Source organism: Vigna unguiculata, chromosome 2, assembly GCF_004118075.2.
Source record: "Vigna unguiculata cultivar IT97K-499-35 chromosome 2, ASM411807v1, whole genome shotgun sequence".
Taxonomy (NCBI): Eukaryota; Viridiplantae; Streptophyta; class Magnoliopsida; order Fabales; family Fabaceae; genus Vigna; species Vigna unguiculata.
Window position 1 is genome coordinate 24079053 of NC_040280.1, and position 18946 is coordinate 24097998.

General features: G+C 38.5%; 2 protein-coding genes across 5 annotated transcripts; one reads left to right on the forward strand and one right to left on the reverse strand.

Moving 5' to 3' along the window:
* The first annotated feature begins 8638 nt into the window (after nt 1–8638).
* LOC114173683 lies at nt 8639–12149 on the forward strand. The gene is made up of 5 exons (XM_028058208.1): nt 8639–9113; nt 9186–9940; nt 10219–10351; nt 11324–11673; nt 11756–12149. The coding sequence occupies exons 1-5, from the start codon at nt 8766–8768 to the stop codon at nt 11877–11879; spliced, it is 1710 nt and encodes a 569-aa protein (XP_027914009.1). The 5' UTR covers nt 8639–8765; the 3' UTR covers nt 11880–12149.
* A 1224-nt stretch (nt 12150–13373) lies between these two features.
* Nucleotides 13374–17752, reverse strand: LOC114173476 (pentatricopeptide repeat-containing protein At5g65560-like). Of its 4 annotated transcripts, none has more exons than XM_028057916.1 (2): nt 14542–17752; nt 13374–13555 (listed from the first exon to the last, which is right to left on the reverse strand). In XM_028057916.1, the coding sequence occupies exon 1, from the start codon at nt 17513–17515 to the stop codon at nt 14801–14803; it is 2715 nt and encodes a 904-aa protein (XP_027913717.1). In that variant the 5' UTR covers nt 17516–17752; the 3' UTR covers nt 13374–13555; nt 14542–14800. The 4 variants fall into 4 exon arrangements, with proteins under 4 accessions (XP_027913717.1, XP_027913713.1, XP_027913716.1 ...); XM_028057912.1 differs by having other exon boundaries at nt 13374–14349; XM_028057915.1 differs by having other exon boundaries at nt 14383–17752.
* Nucleotides 17753–18946: the final 1194 nt, after the last annotated feature.

The window sequence follows — 18946 nt, forward strand, 5'->3', positions numbered from 1 at the left end:
ATTCATTAATGACTTATTTTGATTCATAATATCATTGGGCTTTCAAGGTATTATGAATGCACATGATTTAGTACTGAGGAAAGGATCCAAGGAGTGGGCAAGCTTTATGTAAGAATGATGAAAAAGATGTGGTTGTCGGAACGTGTGAATTAGATGAACTCGAATGTAGGGATGATACTCTTCCATTTCTGCAGACATATACCTTTATATATGCCACTCTTTTTGAAAGATTTGGATTTTGACTTCTTTTTAACAACTTTGAGAAGGGATTACTAACTGTGCTGAATATGGCCCTTCTCACTTGCACCCTAATAGTTGGGTTTTTATTCGAGCTTTTATATTCTCTGTAGAGGTCTTGGGATCCGACCTACGTATGTTATTTTTCTATATTTCTTTGAACAAAATAGTAGCTCGTCTTGACAACTCTGGGCCTTCTTGAGTGGTATAGGTGGTCAAGATCTATTCTCGACAACTCTGGGCCTTCTTGAGTGGTATAGGTGGTCAAGATTTATTCACTTTATACCAATCCTCCTATAAAGGTTTTAAAGGAGTCTATATAAAAATTTAAAAATTTTAGCACTTGCTCATAACCTGGCCTTGTTAGAAGGATTTCCTTTGTATTGGATAAAACACCTTATCCAAAAGAATGTTCGTCAAATGAAAGAGTTGGAAGAGTTAAACTCGGTAGATCGGAAAGGTTGTGAAGAATTAGAGGGTATAGAGGTCATTTTCGACATTCGTAAGATCTTAGAGCTCAAGTATTGAAAAATAGACTTAAAATTGTTCATTGGTATACACTCTTGTATTAACTTCATTCTTTCATGGTTTGCTAACTTTGTTTGTGATGATAGAGAAGCAAATGGCTCTATCCAGAAAATGACGTATCAAGCAGAAAGGAAATTCGAAAGGTGGGGCGAGCTCTCGAGTTCAAGGCTCTCCTACAAAGATCAGTCCTGAGAGTGGCCCCGAGACCATTCAGAATGACTCTAAGCTAAAGAAAAGGAAAGTAGGGCACGAGGGAACTAATCTTGAGGCTTCAGATTCTAACGACTGTCGATTATTATCAGGACGAGCAAACTTGCTACCTCGGGTTCAAGAAAAATATTTTGGGATGAAGACTTTGAACACTTGGCTCATCGGCGAGCTCACAATTTTTCTATGGCGTAGTGCTTTCAAAGCGTGACTCTAACTCGACCTGAGAAGGACTATTGCGCTATTTGCATCAGGCCGAAGCTTCCTCACTCTTTTTGGTTGATTGCTTGGAAACGTTTGAGCAAAGGGAGTTGAAATTAGTGGTAGATTTGGAAGCGTCTAAAAAATAAATTATACAACTTCAATCCGAGGCTACCGAGCTTGCTAAAGTTAAACAAGCTTTGAAGGATAAGGAGGTTGAGTTGACCTCTTTGCAAACCAAAGTTGATGAACTGACTCTGAAGGTTCAAACTTGTGAGACTCAAGTGCAGGTCTTGATTGTCTAGTGCCAAAGTTTAGAAAACGAAAAAGAGGAGCTCACTGATTAGCTTTGTGCTACACTTAAATAAGGGTTTCAGTTAGCTTGGGATCAAGTGAAAGTACTTTGCCCTGATGCTGATACTTCCAACACGGATATTACAAAAGAAGTAGTGGATGACCAACTGGTGGAGATTGCTGATGAGTAGAAAAAAATGTGTAATAGTTTTGATAGCTCGTAAATTTCTTATTGTAGCTTAGGCGTATTAAACATTGATAATACTTTGTTGCTTGTTTTTTGAACACTGATGCTTGTTTAATATTGTTTGCTTCTTTCACTTCCTGGGATGTAATGATGGTATTTATAACTTGTTCTTCTCAAGTACCAAGTATTCTTAACTTAAAGAAAAACTCTTTTAAGCTAGATAAGATGGGATACAACTCCTTCTTTCCAAATATTAAATTATAGTATTCATAACTTAAAGAAAAATTCTTTAAGCTATATAAGATGGGATATGACTTGTTCTTCCTAAATATTAATGAAAAAACCGTTAGCATATTAAGACTCTTACCAAACATACGGTTGGACCGAGATAGTCCTCAGCGTACTGAGATTTTTACTCAACGCATAGCAAGGTCGGACCGCGATAGCCCTCAACGTACTAAGATTTTTACCAAGCACGTAGTGACGTCAGACCAAGATAGCCCTCAATGTATTAGGGTTTTACTAGGCGCATAGCGAGGTGGAACCGAGATATCCCTTAGTGTACTTAGGTTTTTACTAGGCGTGTAGCAAGGTCGAACCAAGATAGCCCTCAAAGTACTGAGGTTTTTACCAGGCGCATAGCGAGGTCGAACCGAGATAGCCCTTAGCATTTTGAGATTTTAACCAGTAGCAACGTCGGACTTAGATAGTCCTCATCGTACTGAGGTTTTTACCAGTGCGTAGCGAGGTCGGACTGAGATAGCCCTCAACATACTGAGGTTTTTACCAAGCACGTAGCGAGGTCGGACTGAGATACCCCTCAGCGTTCTGAAGTTTTTACCAGGCGCGTAGCAAGGTCGTACCGAGATAGCCCTCAGTGTACTAATGTTTTTACCAAACGTGTAGCGAGATTAGACCGATGTTTTCGAAGTAAGGATAAACTAAGTTTGAGATTTAACATGAATATTAACATATCAAAATTATGAATAACTCACCTCGTTAAAAAATCGTCCAATTAGTTTTGGAGGGAAAAAGAGTGTGGGTTTTATTAAAAGGGAATTCTCTACAATGTGAAATAGCAGGAACTGAAATAAAAGAAAGAGAATAAATATGTAGTAGAGACAAAATTTCGCTAAAATAGGATCATAAGCTTATTGTGTTCCATGTCCTAGGGATGGTCGTTCCATCCAACGTCTCCAATTTATATGCTTCTCCAAAAAGGACCTTTTGGAGTTGTTCCGACCCTACCCATTTTGGCGAGAGCTATCCTCCATTTCGATTGCATGAGCCCTCCTTAATACTAGGTCATTTTCTTTGAAGTCATAGGGTTTCACCTTTGTTCTGTATCGCCTTTCTACTCCTCTTTTTGTGACCTCGCTTGTTATTCGAGCCAATTCACAAACTTCTTCCGAAACATCCAACTTGGCACGAATACCCTGCTTACCATCTTCTGGAATAGTGGTCATCTCTCTTGGAGGATTTTCGAGTTCTAAAGGAAGGAGAGCATTTGTCCCATATACTAAACGGAAGGGTGTCTCCTATGTTGTAGACTATGGGGGTGGTGTGATATGCCCATAGAATACAAGGTATGTCCTCTGGCCATGTTGTTTTTGCCATTGTTATTCTCCGTTTAAGTGCTCTTAGAATGACTCTATTTACTGCCTCAGCTTGTCCATTTGTCTGAGGATGCTCCATTGATGAGAACTTTTGTTTCATCCACACTTCGTTACAAAGTTTCCTAACTTGAGAGCTTGAGAATTAAGTTTCGTTGTTTGATATCAAGTGATGAGGTCTGCCAAATCTACAAATTATATTTTTCCATATGAACTGTGTGATTGTGGTAGCTATGATAGAAGCCACGGGTTTATCCTCTATCCATTTCGTCGTATATTCAACGGTGACTACGAGAAACTTCATTTGACGAGCTGCTAATGGGAATGGTCTGAGTATGTTTATTCCTCGTATGTATGAAAGGGCCAAGACCTCAGGGGGACCTCAGTATGAAAGGGCCTTTGACATTGGACACATTTCTGCACATGTTCCATACAATCCTTCTTCATCGTGGGTCAGAAATAACCTGCTCGGAGAACTTTTAACATCAGGGCTTATCCTTCGACGTGACTATCGCATACCCTTCGTGCAACTCAATCATAATTCTTTTAGATTCCTCGTGATCTATGTAGGTCAATACGGGTCGAGAGAAACCAAAACGAAAGAGGTGGCCATCCAATAGAGTATATCTAGAAGAACTTTTATTGATGCGTTGGGCTTCTGTTGGGTTTGTGTGTAGCACTCCGTCGGTCAAGTAAGTTTTTATGGGTGTCATCCATGTTTCTGACCTATTGCTCTCATAAGTGGTCATAATTGTAGCTCGTCCCAAGGTATCTATTCTTGGGGCATTTAACATCTCCTTGATAACTGACTTTTGTTGCCCCGGTTTAGTACAACTGGCTAGTTTGGATAGTAGGTCTGCCTGATTGTTATCTTCCTGGGGACATGGATAAGCCCAAAGGTGAGAAAAACTTTGGCTAGGGTCTCTATGTATTCCAAATATCGTGCCAGTTGAGGATCCCTGGCGGCGAAATCACCGTTGACTTGCCTGGTGACCGAATGAATCACTTTTAGTCGTAAGGTGTGTAACCCCCATTTCCTTAGCCAACAACATACCTGCAACTAGGGCTTCATATTTATCTGATTATTGCTAGTTTTAAAAGAAAATTTCATAGACTGTTCAACAAGGATGCCTCCTAGTCTTTCCAGAACTACAACATCCACGGACAAGAGCCATTTCATAGTTATGATGTCTTTCGGGCCGAGCTCCTCGTCATCATTGGTTGAAGGTAGTGTTAACTTGACCACAAAGTCCAACAACACTTGTGCTTTGATGGGACCTCGTGGCTCAAATGTGATTTCGTATTCTCTGAGTTCTATGGCCCATTTTACTAAACGACCCGTCATATCCAATTTCTTAAGAACTTTTTTAATTGGGAGGTCGATTTTTAGTACTACTTGAAAACGTTAAAAATAGGGTCGAAGTTTTCGAGTTGTGATCACGATTGCTAGAGCTGTTTTTCCCAAAGTCGGATATCTCTTTTTCGCTATGTGTAGTAATCGGCTTATGTCCAACCCTTTCAGTTTTAATATTTCTTCCGTAGCGGCTTTTGCCTTTTCGTCGTTGAGCCTCCTTCACCTTTGTATCTTTGCCCTGAATTTGTAGTTAACATTTAATTGGTGGTAGATAACATCGGGGTTTATTCCTGACAGATCTTTGGTGGTCTAGATTGGAACCAATTTTCACCTTTTTACCTGATGAATTTTTCACCTCCTTCAAGTCTCTTACTAGCTTCGCACCGCGATGTTCATCTGAGGACCTTAGATCTAGCTCAGCTTCTAGTGCTCCTTCCTGACGGGACTTGATTGAGCTATGGTATAAGTTTTTCTCGTGCGTAGGCTGTTCTCGTAGCACTTACGAGCGATTTCTTGGTCAACTTTCATAGTGACTACCCCATCCTCTATAAGAAATTTCATCTTCATGTGGGTAGTAGAAACTATTGCCCCAATTTATTTAGAGATGGCCTTCCTAGCAACAAGTTATAGAAAGAGGGAGTGCTTACCACCATATATCTGACCATGATCGTTTTTATTGCTCGCTCATCTGTGAAAGTCGTTCAAAGATCTACATGGCCTCAGACCTCTACATGTTCTCCTGAAAACTCCACTAGTACTCCATCAAAGGGCTGCAATTGGTCTCTAGGAACTTGCAGGCCTATGAATGCATCCCAAAACATCATGTTTGTCGAGCTCCCCTGATCAATTAGGACTCGGTGCATATTCCTTCCCATCATGACTAATGATATCAAAAATGGGGGGTATACATCCTTCATATCTTCCCCCGAGAAGGTAAGAGTCAAAATTGGAGTGGAGACCTCCATAGTGGCCATTGACATAACATTTCTAGCATAACGCTTTCTTGCTGACCAACCTCCCCTTGCGAATCCCCTGACTATAGTATTAAAATTGCTTAGAATCGATGTTTCGTTTGGTTCCCCGATGGGCTTCTTGTGTCCTGGTTGGCAATCCTTGTCCTCCTGTTCCTCTTGGTCTTCTGAGTTGACATACTTCCGAAGTATTCCCTTTCTGGCTAGACTAGCTAACTGCCTCGTCAAGGGGAAACAACTCTCTATGTCATGTCCATAAGTTTTATGAAATTCACACCAAGCTGACGTGTCTTTTTCGAGTAATCTTCTAGTCTCTAAAGGAAAGTGCAAATATCTCATAATGTCGACATCCTTTATTAATTGTGCTTTGAGTTTAGTGAAGGTTGGACAAGTCGATTTAACCGTCTTCCTTTGAGGAGCTCGTTGTGTGGAGTAAGGGGTAAACTTGTAGTTTGGTCGCTTGTGTGGTGAAAATGTCTCTATTACCTGTTGTCGTGTATCTTTGTTCTTACATTCGTATGTTTTTCTTCCGCTCTCTTCTTCTGCATAGCTTCCTCCGTCTCGATGTATATTGTTGCTCGGCCTCACATGTTGGCCAATGTTGTCGTGGGAAGGACTCGCTAAAGGGGTTTGCTTGCATCCCTTTGACAAAGGCCCCTACTAGCATCTCCTCACTGGGTTAGTGAGCCCCATGCTTATGTCGCAGAAACGATTGAGGAATTGCTTCAACGACTCCTCCGAGATTTGCTTTATGTCAAACATGTCGGCGATCTGTAACGGTTTTGGTCAATTTACTGCAAATCGCTTCAAGAAGACCTAAGAGAATGTGGAAAAAGATGTAATGGATGCATTAGGGAGTTTACTAAACCATTTGAGAGTTGTGCCGGTGAGCGTTCCTACGAACATCTGGCAACGAACGGCGTCACTTCCTCTAGAAATCAACATCTAAGCTCGGAAAGCTTTAAGGTGGGCTTCAGTGTCACCTTCCCCAAAAAATGGTGGAACCTTTGGAATGATAAAATGCGGGGGTATCAGCTCTTCCATTATTCTCCTAGCGATAGGGTGCCCTTTGTCTTGATTCATGCTCCTATTTGCAATGTTGTCATCGCGAAAGTTATCGTGGTCTCTCATCCAGGTACGCAAGTCTTCATTGCGCTTTCGTAACTGCTCCTGTTGGCGTAGTGATTCTTCTAAACGATGGCGGGATTTCTATTTCTCTTTCCGCAAGTGTTCGCTTTCTGTTTCCATTTCGGCTCGACATCTTGCCTCGTGCTCTTGCCATCGAGCTTGCTCATCGTTTACCTGCTTTCACATAGCTTCTTTTTCGTGCCGTAAGTTTTCAATATGTTGCATAATTTGCTCCATGGTGAGGGGATCTCATCCATTGTTTCTAGGGGTTGTTACTTCCATGCTATTTTATGTGGGCAGGGATGCTGGTTTTACCTACCCCACAGTGGGCGCCAATGTTCCGATCTCGAACTAAGGATCAAGCCAGAACAACAATAACCTTAATTTACTATCAATCGATAGCCCAGTCTCTTCTTTCTTTTGTTTCACTTTTACTCTCGCTTATACTCTTTTTTTTTTTATAAAAAAAATGCCCCTTTCTCATCTATTAATCTTTCATATATAGGGTCTTCTGTTGGTAACCATTTTCTACTTCCAAGTTCTCAACTAATCAACCTTTCCACTCCTCCTTTATTTTCGTATATTGTTCCCTAAAATCCAAGGACATATCTTAGAAATGTTGCATTTTGTTCACACCCTCTCTTTGCACCAGTTTCCCTCTTTTGGGTTATCTCCTTTGGGCTGCTTTGGGCCATGCTAATGGGCTACCTTCTGATACACACGTATTTTGTGTATGTACATCTCTATATCTTAGGATTAACTCCGACCTTGACGAGATGTCCGACCATGTTAAAAAAAATGTAATGAGCTACGTACTGCTCGGAAAATGAGGTTGAATTTTGACCTGAGTCCGTGGAGAGTACACTAACCAACAAATTTCATCACAACTAGAAAAAACCCTAATCCTGCAAAAACCTTAACCCACAAATTTTTTACCACAACCAGAAAAACCCCAATCACACAAAAACCCTAACCCTAATCTCGATGTGGAAGAAGAGAAACGACATCAAAGGCATTGTTGTGGGAGAGGACCGTTGTTGTCAGTGATATATGTTGTCATCAGAGAGGTAGTCACTAAGAAACATCATCAGAGTCGCTTGAAGTGGAATGTCACGCAAAGTTGGAAGGAAAGGAAGATTTTGTTCAAACTTCTGAGTAAGGGAGAGTGTGAGTTTGATGGTGTGATAAGAGATTATGTGATGGTGTGATGACAGATTGTCCGATGTACAGTAAAAGATAAGGAGAACGAAGGAAAATAGGGTGTTCAACCAACCATATCACATAATCACTTCACAATGGGTTGTGGGTCAGTCCGGGGTAACCTTACAATCTATTGGGTCAATTAAATTCGGCTAGACCGCGACGTGTTTAGAAATTCTATTACAACCCTTTTTAAACTTGATTAGTCTAGAAACTTGGCCAACAAAACACTAGAAGACCCAACGAAAACTAAGCGAACACAAGCCAATAGATCCTAAGAAAAGAAGACCTTCATACCATAAAAATGTGACATTCTATATAAATAGAATAAATCTACTAAATAAAATATCACATAATTATAATATTAAAAACACATTACGTGAAATATATAAATAATAACTATTACAGTTATCCATGATATACTATTTATCCATTATATATTGAAAAAAAAGTTAAAGCATAAAATAATCTCAAAAGCAGAACATAAAAATTAATAGTTGTCAAAAAAAACTTGCTTATAAAATACTAAACTACAAAACAACAATTGTTCTTCAAATAAACCGGCGGGTCGACACGTCATGTTTTTACAATTTTTTTTTTTGTGTTTGTGTATGATTTGTCGATTATAAATTTACGGATTTATAGATAATAATTTTGAAAGAAATAAATACATAAAATAACATGATAATTTATGTTACCTTATTTATCATGCACACGAGAGGCAGGGGGGAAAAATTAAACGGGCCAGCCGAGTGTGTTGTTGAAGTGGAGAGTGAGTCCAGAGAAAAGCGTTTGTTTGACCAAAACGAAAGTGTTCCAAACTGAGGTGCGCGGTGGCACCCCCAATGGCTCTGCTGGGGGAGGATGGCCGCGGTTACGAATTGGCACGGAAGCTCGACACGTGCGGCGTGTGGCGAACCTGGCTCGGCGACTCCACCTACGCCGGCTTCGCACCCTTCCTCACTTCCCCTTCCGCCTGGGATTCCTTCATCACCTCCTCCACTCACGTCCCTCTTCAACTCAGGGTCCGCGCGCTTCTCTTCGACAAAGCCACCGCTTCTCTCTCGCCAAACCCTAACCCTAACCCTAACTCTAATCCTAACTCATATCTCCAACGCCTCAACCCTACCTACCTCCAATTGCACGCCGACGACATCTACTTCACCCTTGACACTCCCTCGCACGACTCCAAGGTACGTGAAACCTATTTCTTCTCTTCTCTTTTAATTACTTCTCCGAATTAACATTTCTTCAATTTCACGCAGAATCAATCTAATAAAACGGCCTCTGCTTCCGGATCCAGGTACGTTGAATCTGAATTGCCGGAAACGTGGTACAGTCAGGTGATTGATAAGTACAAGACTAGTAAGAATATAGTTTCCGGCGAATCGCGTTCGCCGGCGGAGATGGCTTCGTATCTTAACTACGTTACTAACCATAAGAAAAGGCGTCTGGCGTTTAAGGAGGATGTGAATTCGGTTGCAGATCACGCGCTGCAGCCGAACGGTGGTGGCTTAGCTGTTACTGATGATGGTGATTCCGCTGTTTTTCCCGAGATAGCGTTCGCGTTGAACTGCGTGCCTGATAGCGCGCTTCCGTTGAGTGATAGAGTGGGAAATAGCGGTAAGCAGAAGGTGAAGGTGTTTAGTGTCCTTGATACTTTGCCTCCTATTGCACCGACTAGGCATTCCGTTATGATGGAGAGGCTTGGGGTTAGGCCTGAGCCTGGTAGTATGGAGCACGGAGGAGGCGTGAGCCGTGGGAAATTTGGAGCTGACGGGAATGGGAAGGTTGTGGGGCCCCAGCAGGCGACGAAATTGGCTCAAAAGGCGGTGGCGCGGATCTTGTTGGGCGTGGGGTTTGAAGGTGCCATGGAAGGTTCGGTTGAGGACTTCTCTGAAGTACTGAGTGAACGGATTGTTAAAATAGGAACGAATTTGAAAGTGCTTGCTGATAGTTATAAGAAACAATGCTCGGCCATTGAGCTTCTGAAGATGTTGCTTAAAACAGTGGGTTTTAGGTGAGTTTAGACACTTTTTCCTGTGTTTAGTTGTACTTTTACTATTTCCAAAGGGGATTGCTCTGAGACTACAATGTTACTTTGTTTATAAACATTCACAAGAATAGAAATCTGCCAGGGAGAGGAAGAGATGTGTGATCATAAATTGTGCTACTGTGAACTTTTTGGTGCATAGATGATGTGTTGTGCTTTTGTTCGAGGATTCTTTTTTTTAGGTGATAGTTTACTCTGGTTTATATTTAACCGGATGCATTTTAACAGTTTCTTCTCTTGCTCAGTAATTTTGCACCATTAGTGGATGTGGTTAAAGATGGCTCTAAGAATAATGTACAACAGAATCAGCAACAAGTTCATGGAATGCAGCCGCAGCTGCAGCAACAACAGCAGAGTTCCCTTCGGCTACCTCAACAAGTATTTACATATATTTCTTTGTCTATTATTTAATTCTGTAAGCCACTTGTATGATGCTCGGACATGAACAGGGGAATTGGCAGTGAGACGTAGGGTGAATGTCCTTATTTTGGATCTTTAACCCTCCAATTTTGTTGATGTATTTGGTGCTTCCTCAAAACAGAATTACACCATGCCTCATGTTGAATTGTGATTTTATTTTGCTTTGGCCTGTGACCATTATTTATATATCATTCATCAAAACTTATTTTTTTTCTCTTGAATGGTGTTTGAAAATGAAAATTACAAAGCTGCAGTTTCATGCTAATTTATTTTGGATCTTTAGAGAACCCTGCACTTTTGTTGATGTATTTGGTGCTTCCTCATGTTGAACGGTGATTTTATTTTGCTTTGGCCAGTGACTATCCTTTATATATCATTCATCAAAAAATAATTTTCTTCTCTTTGAATGCTATTTGAAAATGAAATGACAAATCTGAAGTTTCATGCTATTATAAATCTGTGGCTGCCCAATATTTTTTTTCATATCCAAGTTATAGTACTAGGTGCTATATTTCATGTATTTGTTCAAATTCACTTGTTCTGTTTGCATTGTTATTAAGTTTTTAGTTTCATTAGGTTAATTTTTCCCGTTTTGATCTCTGGAGAAATGTAGTAGACATCCTTCCTTTCCTTTTTCTTCCTGAGCTGATGGAGATGACGATGATTTGACAAGTAGTACTTTTGAGCTTTTGAATATATATTAGAAAAATGTATTTGCCCTGCTCCCCACCAATTATGGTATAATGTGAAGGAAGAGAATTTGTGCTCATTGAATTTTTTTGCCTGTCATCTATATGGACTTGTGACTGGTCTGCATCCTATTTGCCTAATTAATTTTGTTCCTCATTAAGAATTTTTAAATATGTTCTCTGCTAGATTGATTAATGATTCCTGCTATGCAGTATTACCCAATGCATCGTTAATGTGCAGGTTCAAATGCAGAGGCAGATGCATCCACAGATGCAGCAGATGCTTCATTCCCAAAGTATGGCTTTTCATCAGCAACAGCAAATAGAGAGAATGAGAAGGCGTGCTGTAGCTACTCGCCCATCTATGGATATAGATAAGGAAAGACCGCTGGTTCAAGTCAAGATTGAAAACCAAGATCTACCAATTGATGGTAATGCCTTCACTTCTAGACATCCCCAAATGCAGTTTAGGCCGCAACAGCCTCAGCAGCAGCAGCAGCAGCAGATGGCTGCAATGTCAAATTTCCATTCTCAATCTGGCGCACAGTTTAGACAGATGGGTTCCTTACAGATTCCTTCAATGCAGTCGCCGTAAGTTTTAAAATACACGAATGCTTTTGTTAGGGTGGCTTTTATGTTATCTTTACTAAGACTTCATTGTTTGTGTATATAGGAACATTAGCATGGTTAGAGCCCCTCCTGTGAAAGTGGAGGGCTTCTCGGAATTGATGGGTGGGGATTCTACATCGAAACATGATCTAGACGAAAATAGACTCACCTCTCCCAATGGTAAATAGTCTTTCAGTCAACGGCTGTGTGCATCCCCGGAGTTCCTATGAATTTGGCATTGCCTTCATTGTAATAGAACTTTTTCTTTGTATAGTAGCTCACGTAGTTCATCCCAGCACTGCCATCAATCACCATGCATTGATCAAATATATTTTATGAAACTTGGCTCTCGGGTGTGCTGAATTTTGCTAGGGATGTTTTGTATACATCTGCTTTAATGTTTGTGATTATTTATTTGATTGCAACATAAATTGCGAGAAATTTTTTTCTGCCTTTCAGCGTCATGGAGGGAAAAATATTTCTAAAAACATAATAATACGACGCTCGTGGATCTTTGCTCCTTAAAGCAGTTACAAATCGATTGTGTTTTTCTTTTTCTATATATGTAAAAAGTTGTTTGTATATTAAATGCGACAACGCATTGATTAGATACAGAATTACAACAAAATTACCGATATTAAGCAAGCAACTTACTACAGACTAAATTACGTCTGTTACTCTACTCAAATCAAGCTAACATTTAAAAAAATAATAATAAAATTCTCAATTGGTTAGAGAACCCAATTGTCCTATTTTAGTTTAATATTAAAATGCATTTGCTATCAAAATTGTGTTGTCTTGCTAGAAGAACCTAGTCAATCACATTAAACCGATAAAAATGCATCTCATTTTATAAATTAGAAAAATACAGTTTCTAAAACTCAGTTAATAATGGTGATTTGTTAAACATTTTCAAATAAGTAACATTATTGGTAAGCATAATTGTGTAAATTTTTGAATTAAATCAATTAAAAGAAATATATGAACAACTCAAAATTAAAGAATATGCATGATGAAAATAAGTATAAATTTTTTAAGTAGGAATAAATCATGTTCAATAAAAATAAGTAGAAATTAGATAGATGATACCAATTGTAAAATATGCATCTAAATCATAACAATAAATTTCACATTAAAATGTTTATACAGTCACAAATAAATTCCTTTGATAAAATATAAGGCCTCTAATTTATTCTTTTAAGTAGTGCAATGTTCCTGCTAATTTACATGATTGAATTTAAGATTAAGATGCAACAAAACGGTTTGTAACTCAAGTTTTGTTTTGTTGACGAACTATCCATTATTAAATTGTTGAGAATCATATTAACTGAAATGGATATACAAACATTGTAGTATAAACACTTTCCTCACATACTAGTATATACTATAGTACATTAAATTTAATCGAGAAATATATAATATAATTATTTACCTTTAAAATGGATTTGATTTAAAGATACTCGTAAGAAAGGAATAAATCTGAACTGTATTCAAAGAGATTGCATATGGCCTTTACAGATTTCTTCCCATCAACTAATAGAGTATAGAAGACAATGAAAATTATACACATACAACAAAACCAGTCTGATTATAGGAATGGATTAAAATTTTCCTAGTTACATTTCAACACTTCCCCCTCAAACTAGTAAATAGATATCCAACATTCTCAGCTTGCAAGCAAAATTATATTTGGAGACAAAAAAAGAGTCCCTTGGTTATAGAGTAAGCTCTCATTGGAATTTTGTCCTTTGTTTTCTTTTTATCAGGTGAAACAGCACTGAAGACTGCTGCTAACTGCCTATAATGAAGACAGCCTATGAAGGTGATAAATGCTGCAATAAAGACAGTGAAAAAGGACACCATGCTGCAAGGAAGCCAGTAAAAATGGGGTACAATAAAGGAGCCAAATGTAGTAATATCGGACAGAAACTGAGTAACATGAAAGGAGAAAACAAATAGAGAACACAAATAAAAGAATTTCTGCACTGTTTTATTTACTCAAGGAGGAGGCAGGTCACGACTCAGTGTCAGTCATGACACATGCAGCAACAAAACAGAAAACAGAAAATCCAGAAAAGAGTCTGATGATTGCCTTTTGCTAATGGATCCCTTACTTATATCTTTTGTTTTTGCACTTAAGTCCCTTACATAGCCGTCAAACAAGTGGAATTTTACGAGAGATCCAAAGACCGAACTAGGTTAGAAAAAAACAGCTACAGCCAAACAGTAGCAAATGTCCATCAATTAACAAAAAAAAAACAGCTGCATATAAGAGATGATAATGGCATGAGCAGGGAGCTCAGCAGTTAAGTGGAGATGGAACAGGTCACAGAAGATGGTACTCCTCCAATGCATGCAAAAAGAAAGAAGTGAAAGGAAAGTAAAAAATCTGAATTGTATTTCTGACTTGTGTTTAGAGAGATTACATATGGTACTTATTTACAGACATCTTCATCTCACCTAATTGAGAAAAAAAGGAAATAAAAATTATAAAAATAAAAAATCACATCAATCTACCTCATTCTAAGATACGTAAATCAGCCTAATTCACAGGAATAAATTAAATTTTCCCGATTACATTTCCACATGTATTATTACCAACAGATTTTTACTGGATCTTGAGCCTGACATTAAAGTTCAGGAAGTACAGTAGAAAACCTGTGAAAAAATAGAAGGGGCAACAATCAGTACCTTAAAAAAGGGTACATGTGCAGTTGCTTTTGGTGTAGGCTTGGTTTCATCTTTGTCAAGTTTGTCACAAAGCACCACAATATACAGCATATCTCACATCAAGAAGTGAATAACTTAGCTAATCTCTATTTCAAAAGTAATGAGTGAAATATAACTCACATGGATAAGCCGGTTACCAACATCCAATAGTTTATCCACTTGCAGCACCAGAGGAGACAAGCAAATATCCACCATCCAATAGTTTATCCACTTGCAGCACCAGAGCAGACAAGCAAATATCCACTCGCAGCATTCAATAGTTTGTCAACAAAAAAATAAAGCACCAAAGTGTCTTGCTGTGAAACTAAATTGTGTATCAGAACCAGACATTAGGTGATATGAATAATAAGAAATGTAACTGTTCCATTCCAGGAAATAATTAACAATCATTTTCTTCAACTCTATTCAGTTCCTGCATTAACATAGAGCATGTTCCAGAATGTAAATGGCAGCCATTCTTCTTCATAAGGCTCAGCAATTCTGTGCATTGATCAACATATCCATTCCTAGCTAAGCCATCAATTAGAATTTTCCAAGCCACTTCATCATAATTATACCCACATCGTAGTAAACTATGAAAAACTGCTTCAGCCTTTTCTTTGTCCATTTGTTCAAACAGCCCACAAATAAGAAGCTTATATGATTCCAGATGGGCTAAATGACCACATTCCATCATAGAATCTAACAGTGTCATTGCTTCCACAAACATTCCCAACTTGCAACAACTGCTAAGAAGAGAATTATGAATACTTTCAGAGGGAGAGATTTCACTTCTCCTCATATCATGATACAAACTGAAGGCTATGTCCAAACGTCCTACTCTGCAAAACCCTCTAATAAGCTTGCTGTAAGTGTTAAGATTGGGCACACAGCCACATACTGCCATTTTCTCAAAGAGCATGGTAGTGATTTCAAAATCAATTTTATTCCATATATCTGCATTGTTAAAAGATACATTACTTAAATCAAGCCCCACATGATTGCTGCCTTCCTTATGTTTTTCAAAGATTAGATGCTTCATTAGAATGGAGTATGTTTGATAAGAAGGCTCGAAGCCAGTGTCAAACATGCGTTTGAGAACACCAAATGCGCTATCAAGTAGTCCCATACATCCATATGCATTAATTAATAAATTATAGATTAAGGGGTCAAGCAATATGCCTTCATTTTTAATCTTGACCACCATCTCTTCGGCCTCCTCTAATCTTCCTTGGCTACAATATGCCTTGATAAATGCAGTATACGTGACAACATTAGGCTGATATCCAGAAGAAATGATTTGGTTGAGAATTTCATTAGCTCGGCCAAAGTCAAATTCTTTCAATGCTTCCTCAACAAGAATGGTATAAGTATAAAGAGTGGGCTTCACACCAAACTTTCCCATGTCTTCCACCAACAACATTGCATCTTGCGTTTTACCCTCTTTGCGTAAGCCATCTATCAATACATTGAACATGACTGAGTTAGGCAAACAGTCCTCTGCAACCATCCTTTTGAACAATAGTAGGGCATCTTCAATTTTCCCACTTTGGCAGTATCCCTCAAGCAAAGCTGTGTATATATGTGCATTTGCTTTGACATTTTTTTCCTTGAGGGATTCCAAGATCTGATTAGCTTCTTCAACCCTGCCCATTCTACAGAAGGAGCCAATAAAAGCACTAAAAGTCCGCTCATCCGGACTGAAACCATCTTTAATCATCAAATGAAACAAGCGAGATGCACTATCTACAACTCCTGTTTTACACAACCCATGTATTAATGTGTTATATGTAATAACATTTGGTGACAATTTATTCTCAACCATTTTATTAAGTAGAGCCATTGCCCTATCCATACTTTTACCCTCACAAAAACCACAAATCAACTCATTATACGTCCGCACATCGGGACAAACTTTCTTCGACTCCATCAGACCCAAAACCCCCATAGCATCCTCCATCCTCCCCTGTTTACAATAACCACCAATCAAGGCATTGTACGAGACAATGCTAGGAGCCATGCCTTTCTCCACCATTTTGTTTAACATTGCCACGGCCTCCTCCATCCTACTCTGCTTGCAAAAATAATCAATCAAAACAGTATAAGTATAAACATTAGGCTCACAACCTCTTTCCACCATCTCCCCAAAAAGACTCAAAGCCACCACCTCTTTCCCGGACTCGCACAACGCACCGATGAGAACAGTATAAGTCCGAACCGTGGGGAAACAACCATTCTCCCTCATCTGCGACCACAAGTTAAGAGCATCATCAAGCCTCCCAGCTTCACAAAGCCCATGTATAAGATTAGTATATGGAACTGCATTCCTCCCCTGCGGCATAATCTGAAACACTCTATAAGCTCTCTCTACATCATTGCTTCTACAATAACCCAATATCAAGGAAGCATACGTAAACGAATCGGGAGAAAACCCACATATTAACAACCTAGTCAAAAACAGTCTTGCCACATACATGTTCCCCAATTTGCAATAAGAATTCAACATGGTATTCAACGTGATCAAGTTAGGGAAAACATCACCATTTCCATTACCACTGCCATCCCCGTTATCATCCAACATCTCCTTATACAAACTTATCATTTCATCGAACAGAGAAAAATGAGACAAGCACATGAGGAGTCTATTATAGGAAGTGATAGAGAGCTTAAACGAGAGTTCGTGACCCTCGGGGGCGGTGTTCATTCGGCGGAGGAGATTCAGCACAAACCTGGCGTCGTGTGCGGAGGCGCAGCACTTGATCATAGAGTTGCGGACATTCTCGGCGGCACGAAGGGTTCCGTGTCGAACGAGGATAAGAAGGAGGGACTCGTAGGTGCCGAGGGTGTGGACGAAGGAATGTTTGTGGCGGATCCATCGGAAGAAATTTAGGGCGGTGAGAGGGTCGGGGTTGAGATTGAAGAGAGAGGAGAGAAGGGAAGGGGTTAGGGCAGGGATTAGGGAATCAAGGGAAGGGTCTTTTCGCCATTGGGGGCGAGAGAGAATGAGGAAGATTTGAGAGGGGAGAGAAGGTTGGTGAGGGAAAGGAGCAGCGGAAGAGAAGGGTTTGCGATTGTGATGGTGCAGAAGAAGGAACAGGGGTTGGGATTTTTTCATTTAAGAACCATACACAACCACAGTGTGCGGTGGCTATGGTGTCTGATGCAGTGAGAAAAAACGTTACCGAGGAAGAAGAGAAGAAAATCCAATGGATGCGATGGGTTTAAAAATTGGGCCGGCCCGGTGAATTGGGCCACGTAGGTTTTGGTATCGTGGTTCATCCTCCGCCAAGGGTGCTGCACATGAAGATGCATATCAGTAGTGTTAAATGTAAAAGCAGAGTCAGAAACCCAAATTTTGACTCGTTGATCATCTTTGACGTTCTTTAACTGTCAAATTTAATCAAGACGTAATCAAAGATTATTTTATAAAACATTGTCTACGATAAAATTAGTAATTTTTATACTAACAATTTTAAAATTTATGTTTGAAATTATTTCTAATCAATCATTGTTTCAGCAAATATAAATTTACAAACTAAAAATCGTTATAAAAATCTCCTAACATCATATGAACAAGAAATCTGGACCTGAAAGTTATAAACTTCAGTGTGAAAAAATTACATGAATCTTTTTATATAAATCCATAAAGGCACTTTCTAGAGATTGAAGTCCGCGAGAATGCTTATAGCGCAAGAAAGCTTGTAGAAAGTCTTTTTCCAATGGAATTTTCGTAATACTGGAACGTTATGATTAATTTTAAATGAAAAGATCATAATTGTACTCATGAGTGTAAATTTAGGGGTTGTCGAAAAAGTTAACTAAATAAATTATTATATATCCGTTTCAAATAAACTTTTGTTATTTCCTGTTAACAAATATATTTTTACACTTGCAACCATTAATGTGTTTCCTTTTATAATATGAATTACATTCTTCAAAATTCAAATCCCAAAATATGTTTTTTATTTAGCACACTCACTATATTATATTGGTTATGACAATTAATTGTTTTTTGTATGATTAAGATTAAAGTACGAAAGTGTCTCAGCTTTCTTAATTTTATTACTTTAATAGTTAGTGATTATCAATAAATAGTAACTTGTTTGTAATGTAATATTAAAAGAATGCAAGTAATCTTGAAAAAAATAAATAAGATTATACGGGAAGTAGTAATAATTATAAAGGAAAAAATAATAGAAACCAGATTAAAATATCATTTTAACAGTAATAACTTTTTTTGTGGTTGATTCTTCTACTCAGCAGCAACTAGAATCACATATTATTCACTCTTTTATGTCTATCCTATCGCACTTAATTAAAAGATACATGTTGTTCATTCTCTTACCGTGTCTAATCCACCTTATGCATGTAAATGTGTCAACATTTAATTTTATTCGGGTGAATACATTTGTTTTGTTAAATAAAAAATAAAAAATAAAATAAAATAAAAATATGTTTTTATTGATGGTAAGTTTTTTAATTTTATTTTTACCATATAAAATAAAGGAAGAATCTAATTTATTTTAATTATTACATCTTTTCCATG